The sequence below is a fragment of the Phalacrocorax carbo genome, chromosome 2, assembly GCF_963921805.1.
Source record: "Phalacrocorax carbo chromosome 2, bPhaCar2.1, whole genome shotgun sequence".
In the NCBI taxonomy this organism is placed as follows: domain Eukaryota; kingdom Metazoa; phylum Chordata; class Aves; order Suliformes; family Phalacrocoracidae; genus Phalacrocorax; species Phalacrocorax carbo.
Window position 1 is genome coordinate 107575376 of NC_087514.1, and position 26372 is coordinate 107601747.

The 26372-nt window shown below is 39.6% G+C and overlaps 1 protein-coding gene across 1 annotated transcript in view; it reads right to left on the reverse strand.

Annotated features, from left to right (window-relative positions):
- CNTNAP2 (contactin associated protein 2) overlaps positions 1–26372 on the reverse strand; it is a 1195621-nt gene that overhangs the window by 39929 nt on the left and 1129320 nt on the right. The window contains exon 21 of the mRNA XM_064443813.1: positions 23123–23216. Coding sequence (XP_064299883.1) covers positions 23123–23216 — 94 coding nt within the window. The remainder of the gene's footprint in view (positions 1–23122; positions 23217–26372) is intronic.

Here is a 26372-nt window from a genome sequence, read left to right on the forward strand (position 1 = left end):
GGGCTCGAGTGATTATGGACTGGCCAGAAGGCAAAGACTTTGGAATATCACCAGAGGAGAAGGTGACAAGTGCTGAAGAAGCCCTGCTGTATAACAAATAGCCAGAAAATGAGAAGTAATATGCCCTGTTCACTGATGGGTCCTGTCATCTGGTGGGAAAGCATCAAAGATGGAAGGCTGCTGTATGGAGTCCTACATGACACCTGAAGGAGAAGGTGAATTGAGCCAGTTTGCAGAAGTAAAGGCCATCCAGCTGGCCTTAGACATTGCTGAACGGGAAAAGCGGCCAGTGCTCTGTCTCTATACTGACTCCTAGATGGTGGCAAATGCCCTGTGGGGTGATTACAGAAGTGGAAGCAGAACAACTGGCAGCGTAGAGGCAAACCCATCTGGGCTGCTGCATTGTGGCAAGATATTGCTGCCCAGGTAGAGAACCTGGTTGTGAAAGTACATCATGTGGATGCTCACGTCCCCAAGAGTCAGGCCACTGAGGAACATCAAAACAACCAGGAGGTGCATCAGGCTGCTAAGATTGAAGTGGCTTAGATAGATCTAGACTGGCAACATAAGGGTGAATTATTTCTAGCTCCGAGGGCCCGTGACACCTTAGGCCATCAAGGGAGAGATGCAACATACAGATGGCTCATGATTGAGGGGTGGACTTGACCATGGACGCTATTGCACAGATTATCCATGAATGTGAAACATGTGCTGCAATCAAGCAAGCGAAGCAGGTAAAGCCTATGTGGTATGGGGGACGATGGCTGAAATATAAATATGGGGAGGCCTGGCAGATTGACTATATCACACTCCCACAAACCCGCTAAGGCAAGCGCCATGTGCTTAAAATGGTGGAAGTAACCACGGGCTGGCTGGAAACATACCCTGTGCCTCACGCCACTGCCCGGAACACTATCCCAGGCCTGGAGAAACAAGTCCTGTGGTGACATGGCACCCCAGAAAGAATTGAGTCAGACAACGGGACTCATCTCTGAAACAACCTCATAGACACCTGGGCCAAAGAGCATGGTATTGAGTGGGTGTGTCACACCCCCTATCACGCACCAGCCTCTGGGAAAATTGAACGGTACAATGGACTGTTAAAGACTACGCTGAGAGCAATGGAGGGTGGAACATTTAAATCAGGGATACACATTTAGCAAAAGCCACCTGGTTAGTCAATACTAGGGGATCTGCCAATCGAGCTGGCCCTGCCCAGTCAGAACCCTTATGCACTGTTGAAGGGGATAGAGTCTCTGTAGTGCACATAAAAAATATGCTGGGGAAAACAATCTGGGTTATTCCTGCCTCAGGCAAAGGCAAACCTGTTCGTGGGATCGCTTTTGCTCAGGGACCTGGGTGCACTTGGTGGGTGATGCGGGAGGATGGAGGAGTCCGGGTGTGTACCTCAAGAGGATTTGATTTTGGGTGAAAACAGCCAATGAACTGAATAGTATGCTGTTACTTGCTATATAACATTGTATGTCATCACTACTATGGTTGCCATATGTCATATCAATGGTATTGTGGTGGGAATTTCCCAAATTAATTAAAAAAAAAAACTTTATTGGACCAAGCAAAGTCCAGTGGTGATAGAACAAGGACTGACAGTGCAGCAGTGAGGGAACAAGGACTGACTTCAGCATGCAACAATCCAACACCACACACACCATCTCTCCGGCCCTGAAAGACTCATACAATAGATGGAGTCCAAAGTCATGGACTAAATGAACTCAGTGGACATCTGTGGACATTACACAGACATTTTACAGGGGTGGTCCATACATTTAGGGAATGATAAACAAAATCTGTATATTCTATTAAAGGATGAGAAGGTGGGTAGGGGTTATTGAAGTTGTATTGGAGAGTATGAGACCTGAGCATGACATGAATGGTATGGAATAAGGGGTGGATACCTGCCAGAGGCTCCTGCCACCTGCCACGACAACCTGGAAGGCCTTTTGTCACCTCACAGGTCTCAGGGCTTCATTCCACATAGTTACTCCTGCCAAAGTTTCAGTTCTTCTTCTCTTTTTAGGGGTACTCCCAGCCGAGTAGTCACTCTGTTGGTGATGCCTTTGTTACACACAGCCTTTGGTGAAGGTCACTCTCTGAAATGAGTGCAGCCTTAGGGCACCTGCTTGAGCTTTTGTGTAGTTTGGGAGCAAAATTATTCCTAGTCTCCCCAAAACGCAGACTGCCACAGGACTTAATTCTTGACTGCAAAGATTATGAATAGAAACGCTAAGACTGGGCTTTGCATGTTTTACTGAAATGACACCTTCAGCTGATGCCCTTTTGAATACATGCTCAGTGGTTGTTTGGAGTGAACTGTGTACTTAACGTGGCTCTTCCAGAGTTCAGGCTTTGATTGAGGAAATAAACATGATTTCCCTGGCTAGCAAAATTTCCTGGCACCACCTAAATGTCAAAAATAACTTGTTCCTTTATAAAAAAAGCAACCCAATTACAAATTACCATGATTGTATTGTATGGCTTTTACATTTTCTGGCTCACTGTTAGACTAATTGCCTTTACAATACAGATCCAATTTACTTCCAATGTATACAAATATGAGACCTTGGTTTGAGCTTTCCATGCAGTAATCAGGACTCCAAAACTGAATTACTGTCATGGCTGAAAGCCAATGTGTTATCATCTAATCAGCCTCAATTCAAAATAACAATTATTAATGTAAGCAAATACAACAAATATTTAATGAGATTTAGAATATATTTTACTCAGATAACAATAATGTCAGTAGTCACTGACAGCACACTGCAAGTACCAAAGACATATCCAACTGAGAAGGAAATTCACATCTTAATTACTGAGATACAATGATCCAAACAGCAATAATTACTCCCCAAAATGAACTTACAGAGGTCTGCTGTAAGAATGGAAAGTCAGCTTGTTGCCTGCTAGGAAGCCACTTGTTCTCTCACTGCAGCACCTGCTCAGTTTGCTGTTCTGCAAATCACTGCATTTAAAACAATCAATCAGTGTAATTTCATCTTCATAAGCACTATGTGTTTCCCTCATATAGGGCACTATTATGTCAGAGAACAGATTTTTCAGGAGATAAAAGGAAACCAGCCATTATCTGCTATAGGAAACAGACTAATGCAGAACTCATCATAAACACACACTTCCTAGTTATATTTGCCTGACAATAACTTTCATGAGATAAAATAAAGCATTACACTAAATTTCTTTTGCTATTCTTTTTCTCTGTGCTGTAGCAGTGCATCAGAAGGAAATATCTTACTTTATGGTGTTTTGAGCGCTGTAGCAGAATGCCGAGTCTTGAAGAGTTCATCTCTCCTGATGGAAAGACATGCCTAATTATCTGTCCAAGGAGTGGAGCCTGTTTGCAAAGGTCAACACTGCTCAAGCAACTTACATGACAGCTTTGTAGCTCTGTTTAAAAAGGATTTTAATATTTAAAACTGTCCAGATTTGTGAACTGAAGGTACTTCTGCACTATCCTTCAGAAAGTCACCATCACCAAAGTCCATCAGCCATTAGCTAGGTTCACTTCTGAACTCTGCTGCTCCTTACCAATTTTTTTTCCTAAAGTTTTTTTTTTAATACCACAATATTCTTTACCTGCCCTTCCCATCCAACATAATGTATTTACTGCCTACATGGATTTTAAATTGACTATAAAAGAATTCAGGTGAGCATCACAGCAGTGCTGAGACCATTAAAACACAGGACGCTCCTGTTGGAATAATACTCATGTGTCTCTGAAATAAGACGCAATTTATTTTCAGTTTGTCAAAATTGTTAGCATCACAACTTGGCAGCCCGGAATGAAGCAAGCACAATCCTTCCATGCACAGGCTCTTCTGTAACATTGGCATTGTCAAGGATTCCCATTATTTTCCCCAAGTTGAACTCTGAAAATTACTCTAAAGGCTCCAGTCAAATTGTAACACAGTTTGACTCAACTGTGAGCCAACGTAGCCTGCATTAGGGCCAGGTATTAAAAGGGAAGAAAACCGGAAATGGTAAAATTGAAACTCCTATGGTTTTGATAAGAAGTCAACTCAATTTTGACAGAGTATCAGCCTGATATTTAGGGGCCAAATTTGAAGGGAAACAAAATGCAAGGACAAAAGCAATCCTGTTTGGAGCAAAGATTGGTATTTGCAATGCGTTCGGACGTGTTTAGCCTGTGATCATCATAAGAGCATTTTGCATTGGGGTGAAATTACTAAACATTATCTCAGCATGAAGAACAGCTTGTTATATACCCTTAAATAATTAAATAAAAGAATTTTGTTAAGTATATTCAGAAATCCACATCCTTATTGCAAAGTCCATAGGTCTGAGTCAACAGTATCTCCAGAATCCAGTGTGCTCCTGTAAACCAGGAACTGTTTTAAGCCTGACATTTCCCGAGTAGTATGTAAACCAGGTTCTCTCTATAAAAAGAAGATAAAAGAGCCAACAAAAGAGTATCTATAATGTGTATGTATAGCTCATAAAGAGACAGACATTTGGCAGTAAGACAAGAGTTTGGTTTATGCCTTTGCTGTCTTCAATCAGAAAAACCGAACTCCAGGGATCTCTATCTATCCGGTATGTTAGAAAGAACAGAAACAAAAAACCCCAACATTGTGTAAGTGGAAGAGCAAAGAAATCCATCCTTTTCCTAATGCTATGACCTCATCCTCAGCCATGAAAATGGTGGAAGCACTGGAACAAGGACTTAGAATACCCATCCTTCTAATTCAAAGCTCAGCTGGACGAGGACCTGAGTGACCTGCTCCAACTTTGAAGAACCAAGGGTTGGACTAGAGACCCCTGAAGATCCCTTCCAACCAAAATCTTTCTTCCATTTTAAGAGCAATAGTAACCTGAACATCAGGTCCACTGGACTAGCCTGCTCCTGATGATTAAAAAGTAATTCAGTTTACATTATTGAAGAACTCATTATAAAAAAACTATTTAATGTGCTGTTTAGGTAAAATTTATCTCCAAGACTGACAATGTACTCGGAACGGCAGGTGGCTTACAGAGCTGCTGCGGTGCCTCCACAGCTCAGACCAAATGTGCCGGGTGTTTCTTTGGTCATTCAGAAGGCTATCACTGGCATTGTCTTGTTACTACTGAAGGTTTTGCAGTCATGCAAAGACAGATGGCATGATACTATCTTAAACTGTTTCTGAAACTCTGGATCTCAAATCCCAAACTAGCAGACCAGTTTATTTTGTACTACATCATTCCAGCTGACACTACAAATGTTCTGCACAACTGCCTTCAGATCCTGCTAAGACAGTCTCAAGCGCATGCTATTGAACATATGCTGCCTCTGTAACAGGTTTACCAGGACAGAGGCTGGCTGATCATGTGGAAATTTCAACAAGCCTTAAAAAGTCCCCAAACAGCCTGATGAAAAGGCTTTGCCTGTGCAAAACAAAGCTGTAAAGCCAGGGAGGCTTGGATTAGACTGCTGTATGGGACATGCCCCAGCTGTACAGCAGGGAAGTACAGAATTGAACCACAGCAGATGAACTTGTAGGGGGCATAAAACTGGGAAACAGTCTCTAATTTCATGTCAAATGCTGACTGGGCTGTGAACCACTGCAAAATAGCAGCAGTATGATGTCTCAGAGAGTAACACAAGAGCAGCATTTGGCAAGACTCAAAACCAGGCCTGTGATCAGCTGTCCTACAGGAACACATGGTTTTGTGCGAATACAAGAAGCTTTCACCATGGGTATTTCACAAAAAAAAAAGGTCATGTAGCAGATGAGGAAATGGAACTGTTGTCCGATAGCAGAAGCAATGGGGGAGGTAAGAAAATGACAACTTTGGAAGGACAAACATTTTTCCAACCACTTCCTGAATGCCCAGATGAAATGCACAGAACAGAAACACCTCTTGTTGGTGACTGAGCATAATCTGTAATAATTGGGTACTTCACTTCATTTGGAGTGCCTGAAGTCGTTGACAAGAACAGGTCCATGTCACGAAGAGATTTATTTCCTCCTGATTTGAGATTTAATTTTTTCTCAGATGAATGTCCTTTCAATTTCTAGAACAATGCACTGAGGGTAAAAAGGATAAAGTATTAATTACGGTGAGATACCAGAGAGAAGAAAATTATATAATTAAAATAAGATTTTCTTTTTAAAAATGAATATTTAAGATATGATTCTCTCCTTCAAGAAATGAAGTTATTCTTTCCAATCAAAAGGCTAATATTGAATAAGCTGCCAAAACTTTAGATTCAAATCAGAGACCCAACCAGAAAATTAGATATTTAATTAGTATATACAGAAATGCATGAACTGTAAAATCTCCAGAATGGAAGTATATTCAGATAAGATTTCACTGGAAGATGAAAAATGGTATTTGAATTGATAAAGAAGCTCCAGTTTTTAGTATGCTGAAGCATGCACACATTCTAGGAGGAAATCAGTTTCCTTCTACAGTCTGCTTGGTATCATTGTCTTAGAATTTTTTATTTAGCTTATATGTGTGTATATAAAAATTCATTAAAATAACCATGTAAAAATCAACCTCTAGCAGACTTTAATGTGTTAAGTAAGTTTTAGTCACAAAATACACATATATTAAACTACTAGAGTGGAGAAGCCAAATCTTTGCTGTCCTAAGGTGCTGAATTATTTGCAGTATGAATAAAAGAAAGACATCAGAGAATTAATATTAGAAGAAAGAACTCCAAGACCTGAGGAACTAAAGAAAAAGGCTCTCCATAAAATGTGCAGAGGTTTTTGGTAAGTCAGCTTAAGAAATGGAGAATTTAAGTAGAATTTGATAGCATATCTGGAGTAAAGCTTATGGTGCTTTACTACATGTTTGGCCCTGCATGTCTCAAGGGCTTTCTGTTCAAGTATTTGATATATCTGGTTATGCGATGCAGGTCACCACCTATCCATGGTTTCCCATTCAGTGTTTTCTCCCCATCCTCCTTATTCACCACTGTTTTTCCACAACCTCTTTATTCACATTTCAGTTGCTTCCTTCTCCCGTTTTATTCCAAGCATTATCATCAGTTATACCTTTTATTCTGTTGTTACATCTACCACTTCCCCTCTTTTTTTTTTCCTGGTTTCTTTTGTCTGCAGTTTTATGGGAGTAACTCTGCTGTTTTCAGATCTTTTCACATCACAATGTTCAGGCACTTAGAACAAATGCTTTTCTTTGAGATTTTTAAGCATCAGGTGGTTGGTTCAGGCCTCTGGGTGACGTGGATTGGTAGACAGGTGGGAGGAAAAGATGGTTGTTGTCAAGACACCTGTTTCACACTGGAAGAATTCTGCACAGAAATCTGGAAAACTTAGGTTATTTGAGAAGCCTCAGGTGCTCCAAGAACATAGGTATATGTGAGAACTTCTGTGCCAGGAAATCTTAGTGTTCATCATGATTATGTTGAAATTTACTGAAGTACTAAATCCTCTAAAATCTGATATGCTTCCTCCATTCCTTGATTGACAGACTATTACTCACTGATTGAAGCAGTTTGATTTAAGTTGAGGAAAGAACAAACCATTAAAGATTCTTTTGTCTTAAAAATCTCTTTCCACCTGTACTTCCCCCCTCCTCCAAACTGGGAAAAATAAATACTTTAGATATTGCTGGTAGTTGCAATATAATAGTGAGCTTTGTGATGCTCATGTGTCTGACAGCATTGAAATGCACAGAGAGCATGTAGTCTGACACATCGACAGATGTACAGTGAAGCTGAAATATTCTGGATATGCTGAACTTACTGGACATAACATTTATCTGTGCATCTGCTAATGTAGCCACAACATCTTCCAGTTCACAGTCTGTGCAAAGCAGAGTTTAATTTCACAGGCACAGTGGTGAGTTGTCCAAGATTTCTGAATGACAATCAACCTGCTTAGAGTTATTGCTGGACTGCTGGGTGGATGCAAGTGAACAGAAGAGATGGAAAAAAGGAACAGTGATAGGTGGCCTGTAAAAGGAAGAGCCAACAGTCTTTTAGCATCCAACAAGCTGGTACATACACATCTGCAGAAACTACTTTTGTGGATAGTTATAAAAGACTGTATTTGAGCATGCTCAGCACCAAATTCTACAAGAGGAGCTGAATATGGGCACAAGAAAATCCCAATATGCATTTTTAAAAAAGATTTTTTTATACTTGGGATTTTTTGTGGATGAGTCCACCTGAAAACAAGAAAAATTTTAAATGAGTATTTTTTCATTTTTTTCCTCCCTGCCTCCAGTTCATTACTAATAGGAGGAGTCTGATTCAGGCAGCAGTCTAGAGAATAGAGGTGAAGGCTAGATTGAGATGGCAGGACCTTAAATTGTAGGAGGACCCTGTTCTTTTGTCTTAAAAAATCTATGGCAAGTTGGTATGTTTGCCTTAAAAGGCTGGTTGATGTGTTTGTAAACCAGTTAAATAGCAAAGCAGCTAAGGTGATGGTTAGAGCAGGGGACTTTCTGTCAGCTGCTCAAACTCAGAAGGTCACTGTAAGGGTAGCACTGATCACATGGTCCTGTTCATCAGCTTTCTCTTGCGAATTGAGGGGGAGAGCAATGTGTTGCTAGCTTTGTCCATGATACTGAAATCCTGAGAATGGAGATCCAAAAGGATGGAAATGCACTGGCACAAAACTTGATGCCCTCAATTTGAGATCTGTGAAAACAACATGGAATGAAGCCAAATTGTCACATGCTCAGCTAAGACAATTGCTGTGCATTTTGACAGGAGACCTGAGTTTGTCAGCAAGTAGAAGCCAATCCACAATAATTAAGGAGGAGCAGACAGGTGAGGTAAATATATATTTGCTCATTTCTTTGCCTCATGGTCAGGCAGTAAGAAAAACGCAAAGAAACAAGAAAAACCTTGTATCTCCCATGGACAGCTGATCAACTGCAGTTTCCCAGACTGTACATTGCTCCAGTCTAGCACCACAGGAGCAGGACATTCCTGTTTGAGCCACAGGCACCTGGTATCAGCCAGCTTTCTAGCTTATCAATGCTGTTGCTTTGTCATGACTATCTTGTGCCCCACATCTGTGTTTCTCACAGCTTCTTCCACTCCACTCCACTCCACTCCACTCCACTCCACTCCACTCCACTCCACTCCACTCCACTCCACTCCACTCCACTCCACTCCACTCCACTCCACTCCACTCCACTCTCCACTCCTCAGTCCCTTCATCTCTTTTCCTCTTTCTCCCCCTCCAGAGGCACTTACCCAACTTCACAACAAGAACTTGATATTCAGAATTAAGGTGCCCCAGCTGTTTTATTCTCATGGAAAGGAAACTGTCTAAGCAGTTGCTAACAATTTATACTTTTTTTTTTTTTCCCCAAAATATAGACAGTAAGGGCATACAATTTGCTTATGCTAAAAGCCTGGAGAAAAAAGCTGACCTGCAGAGTTCTGCCATGCTTTACGGACCACACCACAGCTTTGGGTGTCCAGACTCATGGCAGCTGTGAGCCTCTGGGGCACTGAAATGTGGGTGAGCCAAGGGGAGAAGGAGCTGGATCCAGAGCAGCAGAGAGACAGCACTCTGAATCCAGTAGCAGGAACAGGATGGAGCCTGACCTGAATATAGTTGAGATAAAAGCTGCCTGCTGCAAATTTATTAGTGAGTTGGAGCCAGAGCGAACAAGGGAGTGTGGTAAAAGGGAGTCAGAGGATGTAGGTGGGAGATTAAGGGAGATACGGGCTAGGCAAGAAGCCCAGAGCCAGTGTGTGTATGAGGAAAGCTCCACAAATTGCTTTTACTTCGGAGAAAGGTAAAGTTAATGTAGCATTATTGAAATGCAGCACAGTTTTTGCTATGAGTCCTAAGCCTGCTGCCCTCACCAGTTGCTGTGGGAAAGCTCAAAGGTGGGCAGGCTGGGGACTGGGGGCAAATGCAGGGCAACTTGCATGCACAAGATTTTGTACATCTCCATTATAGTATGATTTGGCTTGTTTTTATTTGGCTTTTAATCTGACTGGATGCATTATTATGACAATTAAGAAAACAGTAAATTCCTTTAAAAAAATCTAACAGCCATAGGTGAGTCTTAAGGAAGGACTGGAAACAGCCAGCTGGTAAGTTATAGAAATGGATTTGGTGTGTAAGTGCCATGCACACCATTGAGAAGGCACCAAACCAGTGCAAGAAACAGCCATGTAAAACAGCACTGTTGGTAAAGCAATCACACTGGGAATAGAAGATAGTGTCTGAACCCTGTGACGAACACCTTACTAGCTGATTTGTGGTGGGGGAAACAAGAAAGGGGATAGATCCAAGTCTGAAAACAAACTGTCTGTCTGTCTGTCTGTCAGGCTCATCATGTCCCAATCTCTCTTCCTGTCCTCCTCTCCCTCTCTGCCCCCCACCTCAGAATAAAGTGGAAATACAATGCAACTCTAGCATTTCCCATTTACAGAGGATGAAAGTATTTATTTTCCAGTATGAGGAGAGGGTGCAGCATAACACCCTCATTCCCAGCAAAAAAGTCCTTCATAAAATTAATGCACTGGTTTCAGTGCATTCCTCAGCTGAAAGGACTCGGCACACTACCAGCAATACCAGTACTAGATGTGAAGCAAGTTTATCTGTCAGCCAGGCATTCCTTCGTTCCTGGAGGGGACACTATTACAAAGTTAAGATAACAGTATTAAGCAATTAAGATATGTGCATTAATGGAGAGAAATTTGCAGGGTCCTGCAAGCTTGCAGGCACTTATCAGAGAGCTGCTGAACAGGCTTCTTTTTCAAGGTTAAGAAAGCACCTGACAGTATATGCCAGTGAAAAATGCCATTTGCTTCAGCTGAGATAAACGTCACTTAAAAATACTGCCTTCTCATTCTGGCACAGAAACTTGGCAGGGCCATGTGACTTGAGAAACAGCCATGGTCAGTTCCTTTGCTGCATGTGGAGATGCCCATGAGTGTCTGTGCAGGGTGCTGCAGGTGCCATTTCCACAGCAGGGCTGTGGGGGCTGACAGCAAAGTGGAGGAGGCTAAAGAAGACAGGCTGCCCAGAAATATCTCAGGTCTTGCTGCTGGTGTGCTCTGAGGTAAAGCTGAAAAGCAGCCTTCAATGCAGAAAGCTCAGTATCTTGGTAAAATGGTGCAATTCTTTAAAACTTAGACCCATTCTCTGAATGCACTGGTTACTGTGCCAGTGCAACTCATTTCAATATCTCTTCTAGTGCTTGAACACTTACACCCTAGCACAGTATGTTGATCAGCTTTTTAACTGACAACAATTTGTTGAAAAAGAATTACTTCACCAAGGAAAAAATAGATCTAGGCAATTGAGAAAATAACTGAGTAGCATCATTTACTGAATGCAAGGGTCCTAGCTTGCCTTTAGCTGAATGGATGCAGGTAATAACTTGAAGAAGAGTGACAACTATCTTGAAGATATTTGCAAAAAGCACTAGCTTTTATATGTGATTCTCATCATAACACAAATATTTCAGGAAAATCACTACTAGTATTTTTAGATACCAGCTTTGCAAAACAATAAAAAAATTTACCACAGATGAAGTGCAGTTACAATGCATGAAATCTATCCTTCTTGATTCATGAAAATGGTTTATTTTATAGGACTGCTGCAAGCAGGATGAATGCAGTAACTACATTTTGTTGTTGAATGCATAGGCTAGGACAGTATTACAGCAAGCTAATAATATTGCAATCAGAAAAAAATGGGAAATTATGGATGAACTACCCTCTTAAAAAAGAGGAAAAAATGTCCTATGTAGAAATGCATCCAAGAGCTGAAATGTAATGATCAAACAACAAATGATTTATAAAAAATTATCTAGAAAGGAAAGCAGGTCAGTCACCTAAGTCATGAAGTAACTATAGTCCACACAGCACAGAGCAGCACTGAGCTGAGGTACTTGAGCTGGCTCAGGCATTGGGAGCAAAGTCAGCAGAGCCTCCCATCTCTGCTAATGATGCTAGCGACATCCTTACTGAGACATTCTACCCAGTGCCATTAGCTCTGCTGAAGTGCAGTGTGTGAGGCACCCCAGTTTAGTTTGCCAGCCCTGCGTCCCTGGTGGGACAACGGTGATTTTCAGGTTTCCTTTAAGATAAGAGAGCTAAGAGAGTTTCTACCACAGAATCCTTGAATCCTTCCCCTTTCACGATACATGCATTTTCAGATAAATGCATTCCTGGGTTTTGGTAAAAATTTTTAACTGTTATAGTAGATGTCCCCATGGAAGCCTTGTGGGGGTCCAGACAGTTTCCATCTTTCCCTTCAAATGTCATCCTCTTAATTTCTGATCCAGACAAGTGTAAGGTCATGCACCTGGGAAAACATAATGCAAGAGTGCAGCACAGACTGGGATCCACCTAGCTGGAGAGCAGCTCTGTGGAAAGGGACCTAGGGGTCCTGGTGGACAGGAAGCTCAACATGAGCGAACAGTGTGCTGCTGCAGCCAAGAAGGCCAACAGGATGCTGGGTTGCATCAACAAAGGCATCACCAGCAGAGATAAAGAAGTCATTATCCCACTCTACTCAGCGCTTGTCAGGCCGCACCTGGAGTACTGTGTACAGTTCTGGTCCCCTCTATACAAAAAGGATGTGGGCAGGCTGGAAGGGGTCCAGAGAAGGGCCACCAAGATGATCAAAGGACTGGGAAGCCTGCCATACAAGGCTAGGCTGGGAGAATTGGGTTTGCTCAGCCTTGACAAAAGGAGGCTTAGAGGGGATCTCATCACCATGTACCAATACTTAAGGGGGAGCTACAAAGAAGATGGAGACTCCCTTTTTACACGGAGTCACATGGAGAGGACAAGGGGGAACGGACACAAGTTGCTCTTGGGGAGATTCCAATTGGAAAAAAGAGGAAAATTTTTCACAGTGAGGACAGTGAACCACTGGAATAATCTCCCCAGGGAAGTGGTTGACTCGGCCACGTTGGACACCTTCAAGAGTCATTTGGACAGGGTGCTGGGCCATCTTGTCTAGACTGTGCTCTTCCTAGAAAGGTTGGACTAGATGGTCCCTGAGGTCTCTTCCAACCTGACATTCTGTGAAGACAATCTGAATTACTAAATTAAAACAAATTGTTTCTTTTCCTTAGGTATATAAAGATCTACTTTTTAGACTAGACCTTTTGTATTTTACTGGCTAGTAAACTCCTTCCTTCAACAAGGGGTAAGATCCTGCCTTCCCCCCCTGTGGTGACTGACTGCCATGTTTCAGCTTGAAACTATCTGAAATTTATCTGAAATTCATTTCACCATAAGTGAAATGGCACGTGAAAAACATAGGTGGTGCAAAAATCTAAATAAAGTGCATATTTTTAGCTCATTATTGGTGACTGAGATGCAGTAGCAGCAATGATGGGTTTAGGATGACCTTTCCAGTGTTTTCCCCCTAAGCACACCATGCAAATAACCAGGGACAATGAGTCCATGTTGCGTAGTATCACAGCTTTATTGCTATGGCAAGTTTTAAGTGAGGTCATTGATGCAGCTACAATGCTATCTAAAGCATGGACATAGCTGAAGCTATTGGAAATGAAAAGAGCAATCCTTTAAATGAATTCCTTCTCTGTGACAACTAATAGCATTTTATCTGTTCCCTGAAATACGCAGGTGGAGAATAAATTACTGTACCTATCAGAAAGGACTTATTTAAAGAGTATATATACCTATATAGCTTTAAAATTTGCTGGGCACAAACACTTAAAAATAAGAAATCAGTCAGGTTTTGGTTCTGTGATTTAAATAATGAGAGCATTTCGTTTAAAAGAAATACAAAGGAACCTACAGTCAAAGGTCAGGCTTAACAGGAAAATGTTAAATCATCTTCCCATAATTTGCTTACTTCCTTTTTTTTTTTGATAGTGGGAGTTAAGCAAATTATTCACCATGAATAATTTAGCAGATGTAAAGTACCTACAAAAATATTATCTTCACATTTATTCATTACTGTTTGAGGAATAGGTTTACTTTATTTTATGTCTTGATTATACTTATGCAGAACAAGTGACTTTTCTTGTGCAAAGAACAGCATCGCAATATAGACTTACTTTACATTCTGTATACGGTCTACTTAAGGCTGTGGATTAAAATAGGGTTTAGTAATGCAAAGATTTTCTGTTGAGCCTTTGAACTGAGATAAATATCTTCCTACAAAGCCGTACAGCTTAAAACCTATCTGCACGGACATGTCCAGACTTCTCTGAGAGAGTGAAAGCCACTCAGACCTAAGGCAGCTCTGAGCCCCATCGTGCAAAGGTGCATTAGTGCAGTGCTTTACTAGGGGCAATGGTCCTACTCTCCTTTCGGGGTTTATTATTTCAGGCATAGTAGCACATATAATGAAATTCCTATCTGGTTGACACTCCAGAAATGCACAGACCCTTTGCTTTTCTTTGTTTTCAGCAACCTGAGCAAACTTTCTCCAGTTTCTAGGAAACCTCTGGTGCTTCTGGCGTGAGTGGCCATTGCAGATCAGAAGAGGACATGGGCAACTTCAAATTCTTACTGACTTAGTGAAAACTAGGATGGCTGTTGAGGGAGAATTTTGACTTGATAGCTGTGATCTTTCAAAACAATGGACACAAGCCACTTCTCTTGCCTGTCTGACAGTATCTGAATCAGATCACAGACGTGGAGGTACACTATCTCTTCGAGAGATTCTCATTCATCTGACCAAAGATGAGAGTTTTCATTTTAATACTGTTGTCAGGCTATGAGTTGTTGTGTTCTGATTTCTTCCTCCAAAGCCTTTACTTTCCTAAGTGAAACAAGTGTCAGATAAAAAAACTGAGGGCTTTTTTCAATAGTCAAAAAATGAGTGAGTTTTGAATTAGACATAATTTATTTACCTGTCCTTACAAGTAATGTCGAATAGATAATCTGCACCTTCAACCAAAATAATCTGTCTGGACTGAAAATTTCTGCAGCTGTTTCTGATCAAAACATGGGTGCATATTCATTTTGAATGGTTTCTATCTGGAGCCATGGGTAGAAGTTGCCCATGTTAGGTAAAATAATGTAAAATGTATAGACTTGTACCTTGACCTAGTAAAGACAATTTTTTGTCAATTCTGTCTTTCTGTTATTTTAGGGGACATCTATTCTGATTGTCAATTTTTCCTTTAAACATATTTGGAAGAAAATTATAACATGCCCTCACTTTCCAGTTCAGGTATACTTTTGGCTTTGAGTTTTCAGGTTGGGTAACACTTTGTTTTATGATTTACAGGCCTTGTAGGTGCTCTCAGCTCTCCAGTTTTGTTATCTATACCATTATAATTTTATAGGCCCAACAGTAGGTTTTATTTATGCCCTTGGTGATCTTGACATGTTCAGTTCCCCTCTTTGACCCTTTAAAGCAGCTGCATTTGGAATAAATTAGTACTAGATATTACACAGTACAGGTAAAATAGTTCCTCTCTTTCTGTGGTAGGGAAAAGTTGTACAACTAAGACATGCTACCTTAATAAAATACAGAAGTTAGGGAAAGGTCACGCTAATTACCTAAGTTTAAGTTTTCATTTTATTCCATTACCTTTAAACAGTGTTATCACATGGGTTTGAATGTCAGATAAGACTTGTGCAAACATTCTCTTCAAAATGGCACTAAATTAAATGTCTTTACAATCTCCTCTTTTTTTTTTTTTTTTCCTTTTTTTTTCCGAGCCAACAGATGCATACTTTGGAAAGAACTATAAAGCAATGGGACTATTTTCTCCGGAAGATCCTGTAGTGCGATTTATATGAAACAATTTTCTGAGCATGAAGGAAATGAACTTTATAAGTAAGTTAGGAACTAGGAGACTTGCAACCTGTTACAGGCTAGTATGCATGCTAGAAGAGCATGGGAAAAAAAAAGACAGATAGCTTTCTGGAGCTGTTTAATGTCCACAGAAGATTTGAACACTAGTAATCAGTGAAGTCTTTTTATAAAGAATAGTGCAATAAGCAAGTGAAAGGGCAGCTGGCAGCTACAAAGTATGGGATAGGGATGAAGAGATGAAGAATTTCCTGAAGGATGGGAGTGAAAAGTTAGTGGGAGGAGATGACTCCAGCTGATTTTTGGAAGAGCAGAGATGTCTATACTCATGACTACTGAGATCACCATAGCATCTAATTTAGTCCAGCTTGTCTGGGGTCTGCTTTTGGTCTCTCTGGAGTTGCCAGCAGGCTGATGCTGCAGCAGTCGAATCCCACAATATTCTGAAAAATGGAAAGAAGATGCAGCATGGATGCTGAGAGGTGAATGGCACCAATGAGTATTCTTGGCTTCTCTTCTTCATAGAATCATAGAAGGGTTAGAAGGGACCTTTAAAGATCATCTAGTCCAACCCCTAATCAAAAGATAACATTCACTTGGACTACCCTGATTTCTGCCACAGAAGTTATTGGGGTGGAACCAGCAATTCAAAGTCTTTATGTGTCCCCTTGGAAGGGAAATGCTCCTTTCTGAACAGGGCTTGTAGGTAGGATTTCTCAGAGAAGTCAGAGAGGTCAAAACTTCAGAGGACTGAAAAAAAAATATTTTACTTTTACTTTGGTTCTTGTTTTAACTAAAAGAGCTGTGGAACATTTCTGCCATCTGAGGTCAAAGAGATAGGCAATATTAAATCCCAGAGAACTTTCAACCAGGCTAATGCTATTATACAGGAGGAGGAGTAGAAGGACAATTGTCCAGATGTTATATTTTTGTACAATAATTCATGTGTGACTCATGCAGGGGAAAGCACATCTTTAATTCAACTGCTACTATAGCAGGAGGGCTCCTAATATGACATATAAAATACACATATGCATTTTCTCTGAGATTACAGTACTGAATGTTAATGCTGGTGCTCAGAAATGAACTAGCAGGCAGTTACTTTGAAGTTAGTGGATGAATTTCCTGCATACTAGCTATTTTCTGTTCATTATCAGTGAAAGTAGGCTAAGCCACCCTGCACTCCAATTACACACTGCGAAATGAAGGAGAGCCACAGAGCAAACTCAAGCCATGGAGCCCTGACTGCCACACTGCTAATAGATATAATGAGGTGTTAACCTTATTATGATCATGAGGTAGTAGTAGATACATGTCAAAGATGTGTGGCAGAAAAATACTTTTAGATTATTCATAATCTATTTACAGCTCTGCATTATATTCTAGGATCCAAATTTAAGAGCTGAGCAAAGTACCTTACAGTATCAGAGACCTAATTCTTAACTGGTATTTGGTTCGAGGATTTCTTTGATTAACGTTAACTTCATAAGCAGATTATGTCAATGTCAAGCAAGCATACCCAAACTGAGCACCAATAATAACAATGCCTATATCCTTTACAGATTTTTTTATTAAGGCTATCAAAACTCCCTTTTCAATGATGGTAAATGTTTTCAAAGAGATGAGATGTTAATCCTCTGGTATGAAACAAACCCTCCTCTAAGTGATAAACCTCTGCAATTGTGTGGAAATATCGACACTGAAGCTGGTTTTGAAAGTGTATGATGTTTTTGGTACGATGAATTACATTGTAGGTCATTTTTGTTATTCAGCTAGAAGTGTTGAAGCATCAAACTGCCAGGCTTGTTCTGTGGAAAAGTAAGTATCTTATTTATTGTAAAGAATGATTACCCTCTTGGAAAAATTGCTGTTGTCCCTGCTGGTAGTTCAAAGGCTTTTGAACCTTTGCCTCCTATTATTCAGCATCTATTTGTGGAGAGATGCCATGAAAGAAAAAAGCAGTTCCTATTTCTGTACCTTACCTAAGCCATGTAAGCAATTTCATTTATCTCCTGCTTTTTGTGAAGTTTTTCTGTGATGTCTCTTTTGCACACTTGACACTAATTATTTGGCTGGTCTTACCTCCCATCACTCCAAGGCAGTGAATGTTACAATGAATCCAGAGAAATGTCTCCTGACCAGTTTTATATTTTCACCACATGCCCCGGTAAAGAAACACAGAAACTCCAGCCAGGGAACAATAAAAAATACTTTCATTGACACCAGGGAAATAATAACACATCTAGAAGTGGACCTTCTGCCTCTTCTTGAGGAAATCCACTTTTGAGAAAAGACTCAAAGTCCCTGGGGTTGATTTCCAGGATCTCTTTAGTGATGGCAGCTGCTTTTGTAAGGAAAGCAGACCTGAAAGGTGTTTCTGTTTTTGCCACTCTTACTGGAAGTACCTGAAGAGCATTAGGGTGAGGCAGAGACATAAATGGAGTTTACAGAGATTATCTGTCAGTTCTGAAATTGATAATCTGTCTGTGTTATAGATGACTTGCATTATGTTGATTGTTTCCAAGTGGATATTTATTTTTGAAATGATATAATTTGATTTGGAGTGGTTGGTGGAGATGGAAAACAGACAAGAAGCACATTTCCTTTACCTCCCTGCCACTTTTCGCAAGAGCAACTCTTGATGTATCTCAGTGTTTCTGTGCTCAGTCAAATATCCTATTAAGAAACTCTCAAATTATTTCTGATCACCAGAAGATACTTTTACAAAATCATGTTTAATTATGTGTAGTTAATTCTTTAAAAATGCATATTAAAACCCAAATAAATACTCCACTTTCAGTAATAAAGTACAGGCTATGACATTGGTTCCCTATATAGCAAGGCCTGTAATGGAAATTGGTGTAGGTCTCCAAAACGGATGTGAAGACAAACCTAAGCATTGCATCCAAGCCCACTACACTTAGAAGAAAAAGCAAACCTCTGTTCTATTCTGCCTCAGTAATGAGTCTCAAGTTGCATCTTAAGTGAAAATGTAGATTAAAATCTGAACTGTAACATATAACACTTCCTGTCACATTGTCTACTTTTTGTTTTTTTCTCTTCATAGCTGGTCATCCAGGTAGCCAGCTTCTCCCTCTTACCTTGCCTGTGTCAGCCACCAAAGCCCAAGTACATTTAAATAACAGATTAAAGAACTTCCTTGAAACATTAATAATTCCGTTCTTTTTTACAAAATCCTGCATTTCTCTAGTGTTATTATTTTTAATATTTGCACTAGAGACACACACTCACGTAAAACAGGATTTCTCATTCATTCATTCATTCTGTGTAAGGATTATATACTGACTGCCTTTATCTCCAGCTTCCCAGAAAGCTGAAAATACTATATAGCAGTGTTTTTCAAGCCAATGAATATTTGCTTCTTCTGGAAATTATTTCAGGAAAGCAGAAAACACCTTAACTTAAAGAAGAAGAAATGCTCCCTGATTACAACTGCAATTCAATCATTTCTTTTTGTTTCTGATGTGACCCTCCTGCTTTACAGAAAATATTATGAACAGTTATGTGGTGCAGAGCCATTTTGTCACCATTTTATTAATCAGCCATATTGTTATACCACCTAGAACAGAGGGTGGTGTTGCACTGTGGTAGGTGTTGTACAAGTGATCATTTCTGACTGGCAGCAGCTGAGCTATCACAAAAAGCACAGCTGTGGCAGAAGTGGCTGCTCCCAAGCAAATAACCCTAATAAAAATGGAAATAAGACAGGTGGAAGATTGGTGTCTTAGTAAGATTGTTCCAGAGTGCTCTTCAAAAACTCCATCTGTCTTTAGAAATAGGGGCTTGCATTCATTTTTTATGACAAATAAGGATTGCATAGTATGGGAACAACAGAAACTGAATGCAACTGATGACAGACTAGCAGTGAGATAGGAGGCTACTCCCATATTGCCCATTTAGAGGATGTAATTGCAGGTGGGTACAAATTGTAACTTGATGTACGTATCCAGATCTTCTGTTGGTGCAAATCCCTCTGGTCCACTGAAGTATGCCTCACCAGCATGAGTTGACAATTAGAAGCTTTGAAGATACTGGATTCTGCATCTACTTTGCCCTTCAGACTGCTGCACTTGTGTAGCAGTGTTAACCGCACTCTTCCCTCATTCAGACTTACTGAGAATTGCACGGTAAAGCTGATCAATAGATGTGGTCAGTCGCACAACAATTTCACATCAGGAAATCTGTGTCTTTGCAGATGAGTTCAATTTTTGTTGGCAGAAAGAATAGAAGGGGTTTTGTTTGTTTCTTTAGGACTGATTTGCTCTTTTGCTTAAAAAAATACCTTATTTTGCAAAGACAGTAACAGAAGTACAGAAGAGGAAGCAAAAGAATCATATTGTCAACCATGCTAGTATAATCCTATGCTGTTCAAGAATGAAGTAATCAATCCCAGGGATAATAGGATATATAATATATAACAAAAGCATGATGCAGTTTTTAAGAGTGAATGACAAATAGCATCTTCAGAAACAGTGAAGCAGTTGTCTGTGGCTTAAAATCACCAAGTAGCACAGGAAAATGGAAATACACCTATCCACAAATCACTCCTTCAGGGTACCCCAAGACCTTTGCCTGTTCCCAAACTTCAAGTTAGCAGAGGAGTCAAAGGTGGGCATCAGTGATAGCTGTGATTGCTTTATGCTTCCTGATGGCAATCTTCAACTGTACCATAAGTATTTATGGGACAGATATTATCAGGGCTATGTTTACTGTTTGAAATTCTGTATTTGGAACATGTTCTTAATCGATCTTGTCAGTTTATCCTATTTATAAAGACTGAGATGAATATAAATTGTAATTTTCCAGATATCAAATATTATACAGATAATCAAATTGTATTCACTGAAATCTACTATTTTTTCTTCTTATGTCTTTATTCTGAAAAAGTCCAGTGAGTCCTATGATCAACCCCTTGATATTAACAAGCAGAATACAGCTGTTGTTCTGTTACCAAGCTTCATTTCTCATTTGGTAGGATCCAACTCAAACAGTCAGAGGATACTTAAAACTATTTTCAGCCAGATACATGACTTTTTGTAAATGAGGCAGATGTAAGCTGCTGTGGATTTAGATCTGTCGGAAAAGAACATGGATTGATAACTCATTTTATTTGGACCTCTGAGATGGTTATGGATTTTATTCACTGCCAATATTGAAATAAGTGACCTAGACCTGAAACGTTGTACCATGGACCATCTGAGCTAACCAGTTCTTGCAGCCTTTTTGTTCTTCATGAATGCCTAAAGAAAATTTCAGAATGGGAGTACCTAAACATGGCAAAGAAACCAGCATTTGGGCATGGGGTTATGTGGGAGACAGCTGGGTGGACTTTGATTTTTGTAGTGCTATGGCTGTCTTTAAAAATTCAGCTCAAAAAGAACCAGTGCAAAGACTAAACTCCTAACTATGTCACAGTTTCATCTATGTGGTTACATGACTGTGCTGCCAGTACACCTGCCAGCTCAGCAATTCAAAGGAATAGGTTTTCCTCACAGAACTCTGTGTGCACTTAGGTATTTTAAATGAGTGTAGCGTAAGCAGTATTTCTTGCTTTCTCTTTCATTTTATGTTTCTTCCATTTTTTTTTTCAGACCACAGTGTACAGTGCATTGTTTTCTTGTGCTTTAGGAATTGTCCTTTTCTTTCCCTTCACTCTTTTATTAATCTCTTATGCTGCAGTATTTATTTTCTCTGTTGTACGCCTGTCTCCACATTTTCTCTGTCATGCATCTTTCTCGGCCTCCTCCAAAGCACTGCCTGATTAGAATGGCCAGGACAGGGCCAGTTTTAGCTAGATCCAAATAACCATTAAAAAAAGGTAAGCCTGTTTAGAAGACTGAGTTGTGGAGGCAGTACCACCATACTGTGGTAGTTTCTTAAATAAATGAAACATTACAGAGAGCTGCCACCTCAAAAGAAACTGAACCTCACGGGCAATTAATCCATTATGGGAGATGGACACTGCAACACTCTTCAGCAAATTATAGCTGCTATTTTTACTCACAGTTACCTGGCAGGAAAGACTCAAACCCCATTCCTTGCCTGCAGAGCTATTCTAGATACTGAATGCTCCATCTGAAGTCCTCCATCTCCTCACCTTAATTAATAAATACAGAGGCCAGCCTGGCCAAGATGGAGAGTCAGCTCTAGTCCAACCATCCTAATTCAGTAAGGTGAGAAGGGAATGCACCCAGTTTCCAGAGACTCACCAAAATCAGACCGCGTTGTCTTTTGTACTATCTACAGAACTGACTTAGAGAGTACCAGAAAATAGTTCATGTCTCTCTTGTTAACCAACCATTTTAAAGGTTTTTCATTTCCTATTTCACAGAAGTTCAACACATTAAATGATAAACACAAAACAGATGGAAAAGTACGTCTTCAAAACGTCACATTAGCTATGTGGTCAATTGCTTTTCCACTTCAAAAATCAGTGCATGGGGTTCACAGATTACTGCCTTAGGCCACTAAACAAAGAAAAGTCTACAATTTTCTGGGTGAAACCCTTCACTGTGGTTCAAGCAATTGCATCCCTGTACAAAGCACTTAGAGGAAATAATATCAATACCCTCTTACTCTGAAAAGGGGAAAAAAAGCCTGTCTTAAAAGCTGTAAATGTCAGGGGAATAATTGATTCTTGAAGTGAGTAACCCTGGAAATTCATGTAAGATGCCAGTAGTAGAAAAACTAAGCAATGGGAAGTAGGATGGCCTACAAGTCAGGCATCTGTATTGCCTTTTGAGTTCAGCTGGGGAACTGGCTGGGAAGCTGCTGCACTGAGAAACAATGATGAGGACCACAAAAGGGATTGAAAATGTTGCTGTAGGTGTTACAGACTTCCAGAGGACCTCATTAGTGGGCTCACTGCGAGAAAACGGCAGTTTGGGCAGAGTGATGAGGGATAGTTATGCCACAAGAGGATGCACTGGGATAAGAAGCCTGGCTGCATGAATAAAGCATATGAGAACTTCACAGTGGATGATGCTATTTAAAATAATGCTAATATTGCCTCATAGAAGCAGTGGTCTCGATGATTTCCTCATATTCCCTGTCCCTGACACTGAGAGGTCAATGAAACTTCACAAATATGATGTTAAAAGTGTCTCTTTACCCATATCTATTTTTTTCCATGCATTGGACATTGGACAGACAATCACTTATTTGTGTGCACATCAGCCTCTGTGACAAAGTGAACATAACCCTTCCTGTAGGTATAACTCCAATATCACCACTTTCTAGTCAAGAATGACATGTGCAGCAAGTGTCATGCTGCAAACACGACACATATCATTGTCCCCTGTGCTTATGGTTTTCAGTATTCTCTGAAAATATCTAATAAAATAACCAGGTATAAAATTAAATCTTACCTATAACTTTTCCTAGGAATAGTGCCTTTGGGGAGTTGAACTGAATGTCAGATGCTGTTGGCAGGCTGTAACTTGTTGGAGGATAGTGATCAAGCTGGGGAAAGAGAAAAGAAATTATGAGTATTTTGAACTGATCTGCCTTCTTACAGTGCTACTGAATCAGGTCTACTTTATAGAGTTTATGCTACCACTTACAGCTCTGATACACTCTGATTTCATTTTGACAAAGGGAAAATAACAGTTAATACCCTTCCTTCCATATCTGCCATCTCCACTGTTCCCAAGGCCTATAAAATACCTATACTGAACATTTGTTTGTTCTGGTTGCTGTAGAATTACTTCAGCATTTGCTTGTGTGCTTCAATATAATTGCTAAAAATAACAACAGCATCAACATCAACAATAAAACAGCATATTATTTTAATATAAGATTTCCGTTTGTGACCTAGGTTACTGCTAAAGCGAGAATTACATAGCTGAGAATTTGAGACTAATGCAGGTGCTGAGTATACTCCTCACAGAAAAGTGATAAATTAATAAGACTTTTTTTTGCACTTCATGTTTAATATTTTCTTGTTGAAAGTGTTGTTCAATTTAATTGTGATGACACTCAGTGAAACATAAAAAATAAAGAATAATCAACTAAACTAAACAGTTTAATCTGTAGGAAACTCATATTTTCCCCAATATGACACCACAGTCACACTATAATAACATATTTATTCCTGGTTTTAACTATTTAACAGAAGAATGTGAAGAAAGAGGAATAAAATAAATTGCCTATGTTTAATAATAGCACTATTAAGAAAGTTCAATACAGCTCAATAGAGTTTTGATGTTCACATTTCATAAACGTAATTGGGGTGAATTTTCATCTTTGCTGTTGTATTTATTTTCTCAGCTTTTCATGTTTATTACATAGGCTTTAAGAAGGCAGAACAACAATTCTTTATTTTATTCTGGTCTTACCTTGGCACAAAACAGCATAGAAACTCATATATGTGATTAAAGGCTTTGCCGGGTATAATAGACTGCAGAAGTAATTCTGGAGAAACTGCAACACTAAAGGGCATAGAATTTTTTCACATATCTTTTTGCGATATTTCTAATTTCTAATTTCAAAATATTATTATCTCAGATTCGTTTGCTTTAATGGTAACGCAAATGTTCAGTTCAGTAGTTAAGAGTAAATGAATGGCAGATAGCATAGAACTGAAGGGCTGAATCCCCTGATACCTCGGAATACTAAGAGCTCATGTACTTGCAAAGCCTACTGATGTCATGCCCATGAATCTGCAGAGGCAATCATCTCAAAAAACTATAATGACTGGAAAAGAGGGGTCCTGTCTTTCTTATACTGTCCCATAAAACCCCAACAAGGGAAGTGTATATACATAATAGAGAGTGAAAATGTTCTCTACAGATGACAAAAGAGGTCTAGCAAATACTTGTGTTCAGAAATTATTTTTAATTGATCATAAGTCACTGATTATTAAAAATTTGGCCACAAATGTTTATTAGCATGACCACTGGCTATCTCCCAATTTTAAACTGTAGACTTTTGAGCTAAATACATGGAAAAACATAGTTCCATCTTCTTACTCAGAAACTAAGGAGTTTCAGTTTGTTCAGAGTATCTTGAACAGCTTTTCTCAGACTGCTAATAAACAGCAGAAATACATATTTTACCTGAAATTAGAGTTACATAATTTCAAATAAAAAAGAGTTATTTTTTAAATGGTACAGTCAAGCAAATACAAAGAGTTAAAATACAAAACAGTTCTCAACCTTAACCACAGCAGACCCTACTAAGTTCAAACTCCAGATAAGTGCTTGCTATTGGTTTCCCTGGTGGAATGAAAATCAGTGTTCCAGCATCCAACATCACAAGTGTCAGACTCGTGGTCAGTGGGAGCTGCAGACATACCAGGTGAAAAAAAATATTCCCTTTTTACGTCAAAAGAGATAGGAATGGCTCAGATCTCAGAGCTGCCATGGAATTTACCATTATGGCTATTAAAATGAAGGTATAGACTTTAGAGAGGCATATTGGGAAAAGACTGGTGAAAAGACTGATGCACAAAAAGGCCTTATAGACCAAGAACCTTAACGTCATTTAACTTCTTTGCCTGCAGTGGAATTACTTCTCATGCATTCTGATTGCACAGGATTCATCTTCTAGGTTCTCCTTTTATTTGTATGGCTTAAAATATACCAAAGTATCTCAGATAAAATAATCTGGCATACTACCACATACATTGGTATTTGTTAACAACATCAACATTTAAGTTATTCCTTTCCCAAAATCAATCTGGAGTGATGTTTAAATATTTCTTTTTATTGTAACTTGGAATCTGACCAGTGGAGTTGATCAGATCATCACTAATCTGATAAGATACTAATAAATGATATTAAATATTACAAATCTATCAATTTTTCAAAGTATCACGGTTATCCTAGAGCAGTAGCCACAGTCTGGACTAACTATTAGGAACAAGTAATGGAAAGTAATCCTTGACTAATATACAGGCTGTCCCTACCTGAAAATGCTAATTGTGTCTGTAGGACATACCTGAAAATGAAAAGCCAATTTAAATAATGATTCACTGTGAGCATTTACATGCACAAATACAGAATATCAAATCCTGGCAGCTGTGGTGTGGTGAAACTCCCCTTGGCTTCAGCTACTGTTCAGGATGTTGAAAGGCTGGTCCATAATGGATTAATAGAGAATCAGTATATTAGCTATGTAAAGCTATAGCTTGTTTCTTTGCAATACAGGTTCCCTGCAAGAATACCAGACTGCCTTCTCTCCATAGAGTACAACAGCATTGAGGTATAGACTTTTATTTTTCAGGTGCTCTGTAATTTGGGCTCAGAATATCTAATATATCATCCCATCACCCAAAGCTTAGGTTTTGTAGTTCAGGCAATCAAACATGCTATATTTGCTAAGAAGCTCTTCTGAGGCCATGGTGGAAAATCCTTCAGGAACCAAAGAGCATTGTAAACCTCACCATGTTCCGCCAGACACAATTCTCCAACTTTGCCTTTCCTGGCAAAAATGCATAATGGCACTCACATTTAAAATAAGTAAAAATATACAATCATGCTATGACAATGATCCCAAACTAATGATAATGTATTTCACCAAATCCCTCAAACTGGTGTGTGGTCAGAGGTTGCCCATCTCTGGGAATGGGGATGGTGCCAGTGCTGTGGCAAGGGAGCAAAGGACAGGGAACTAACA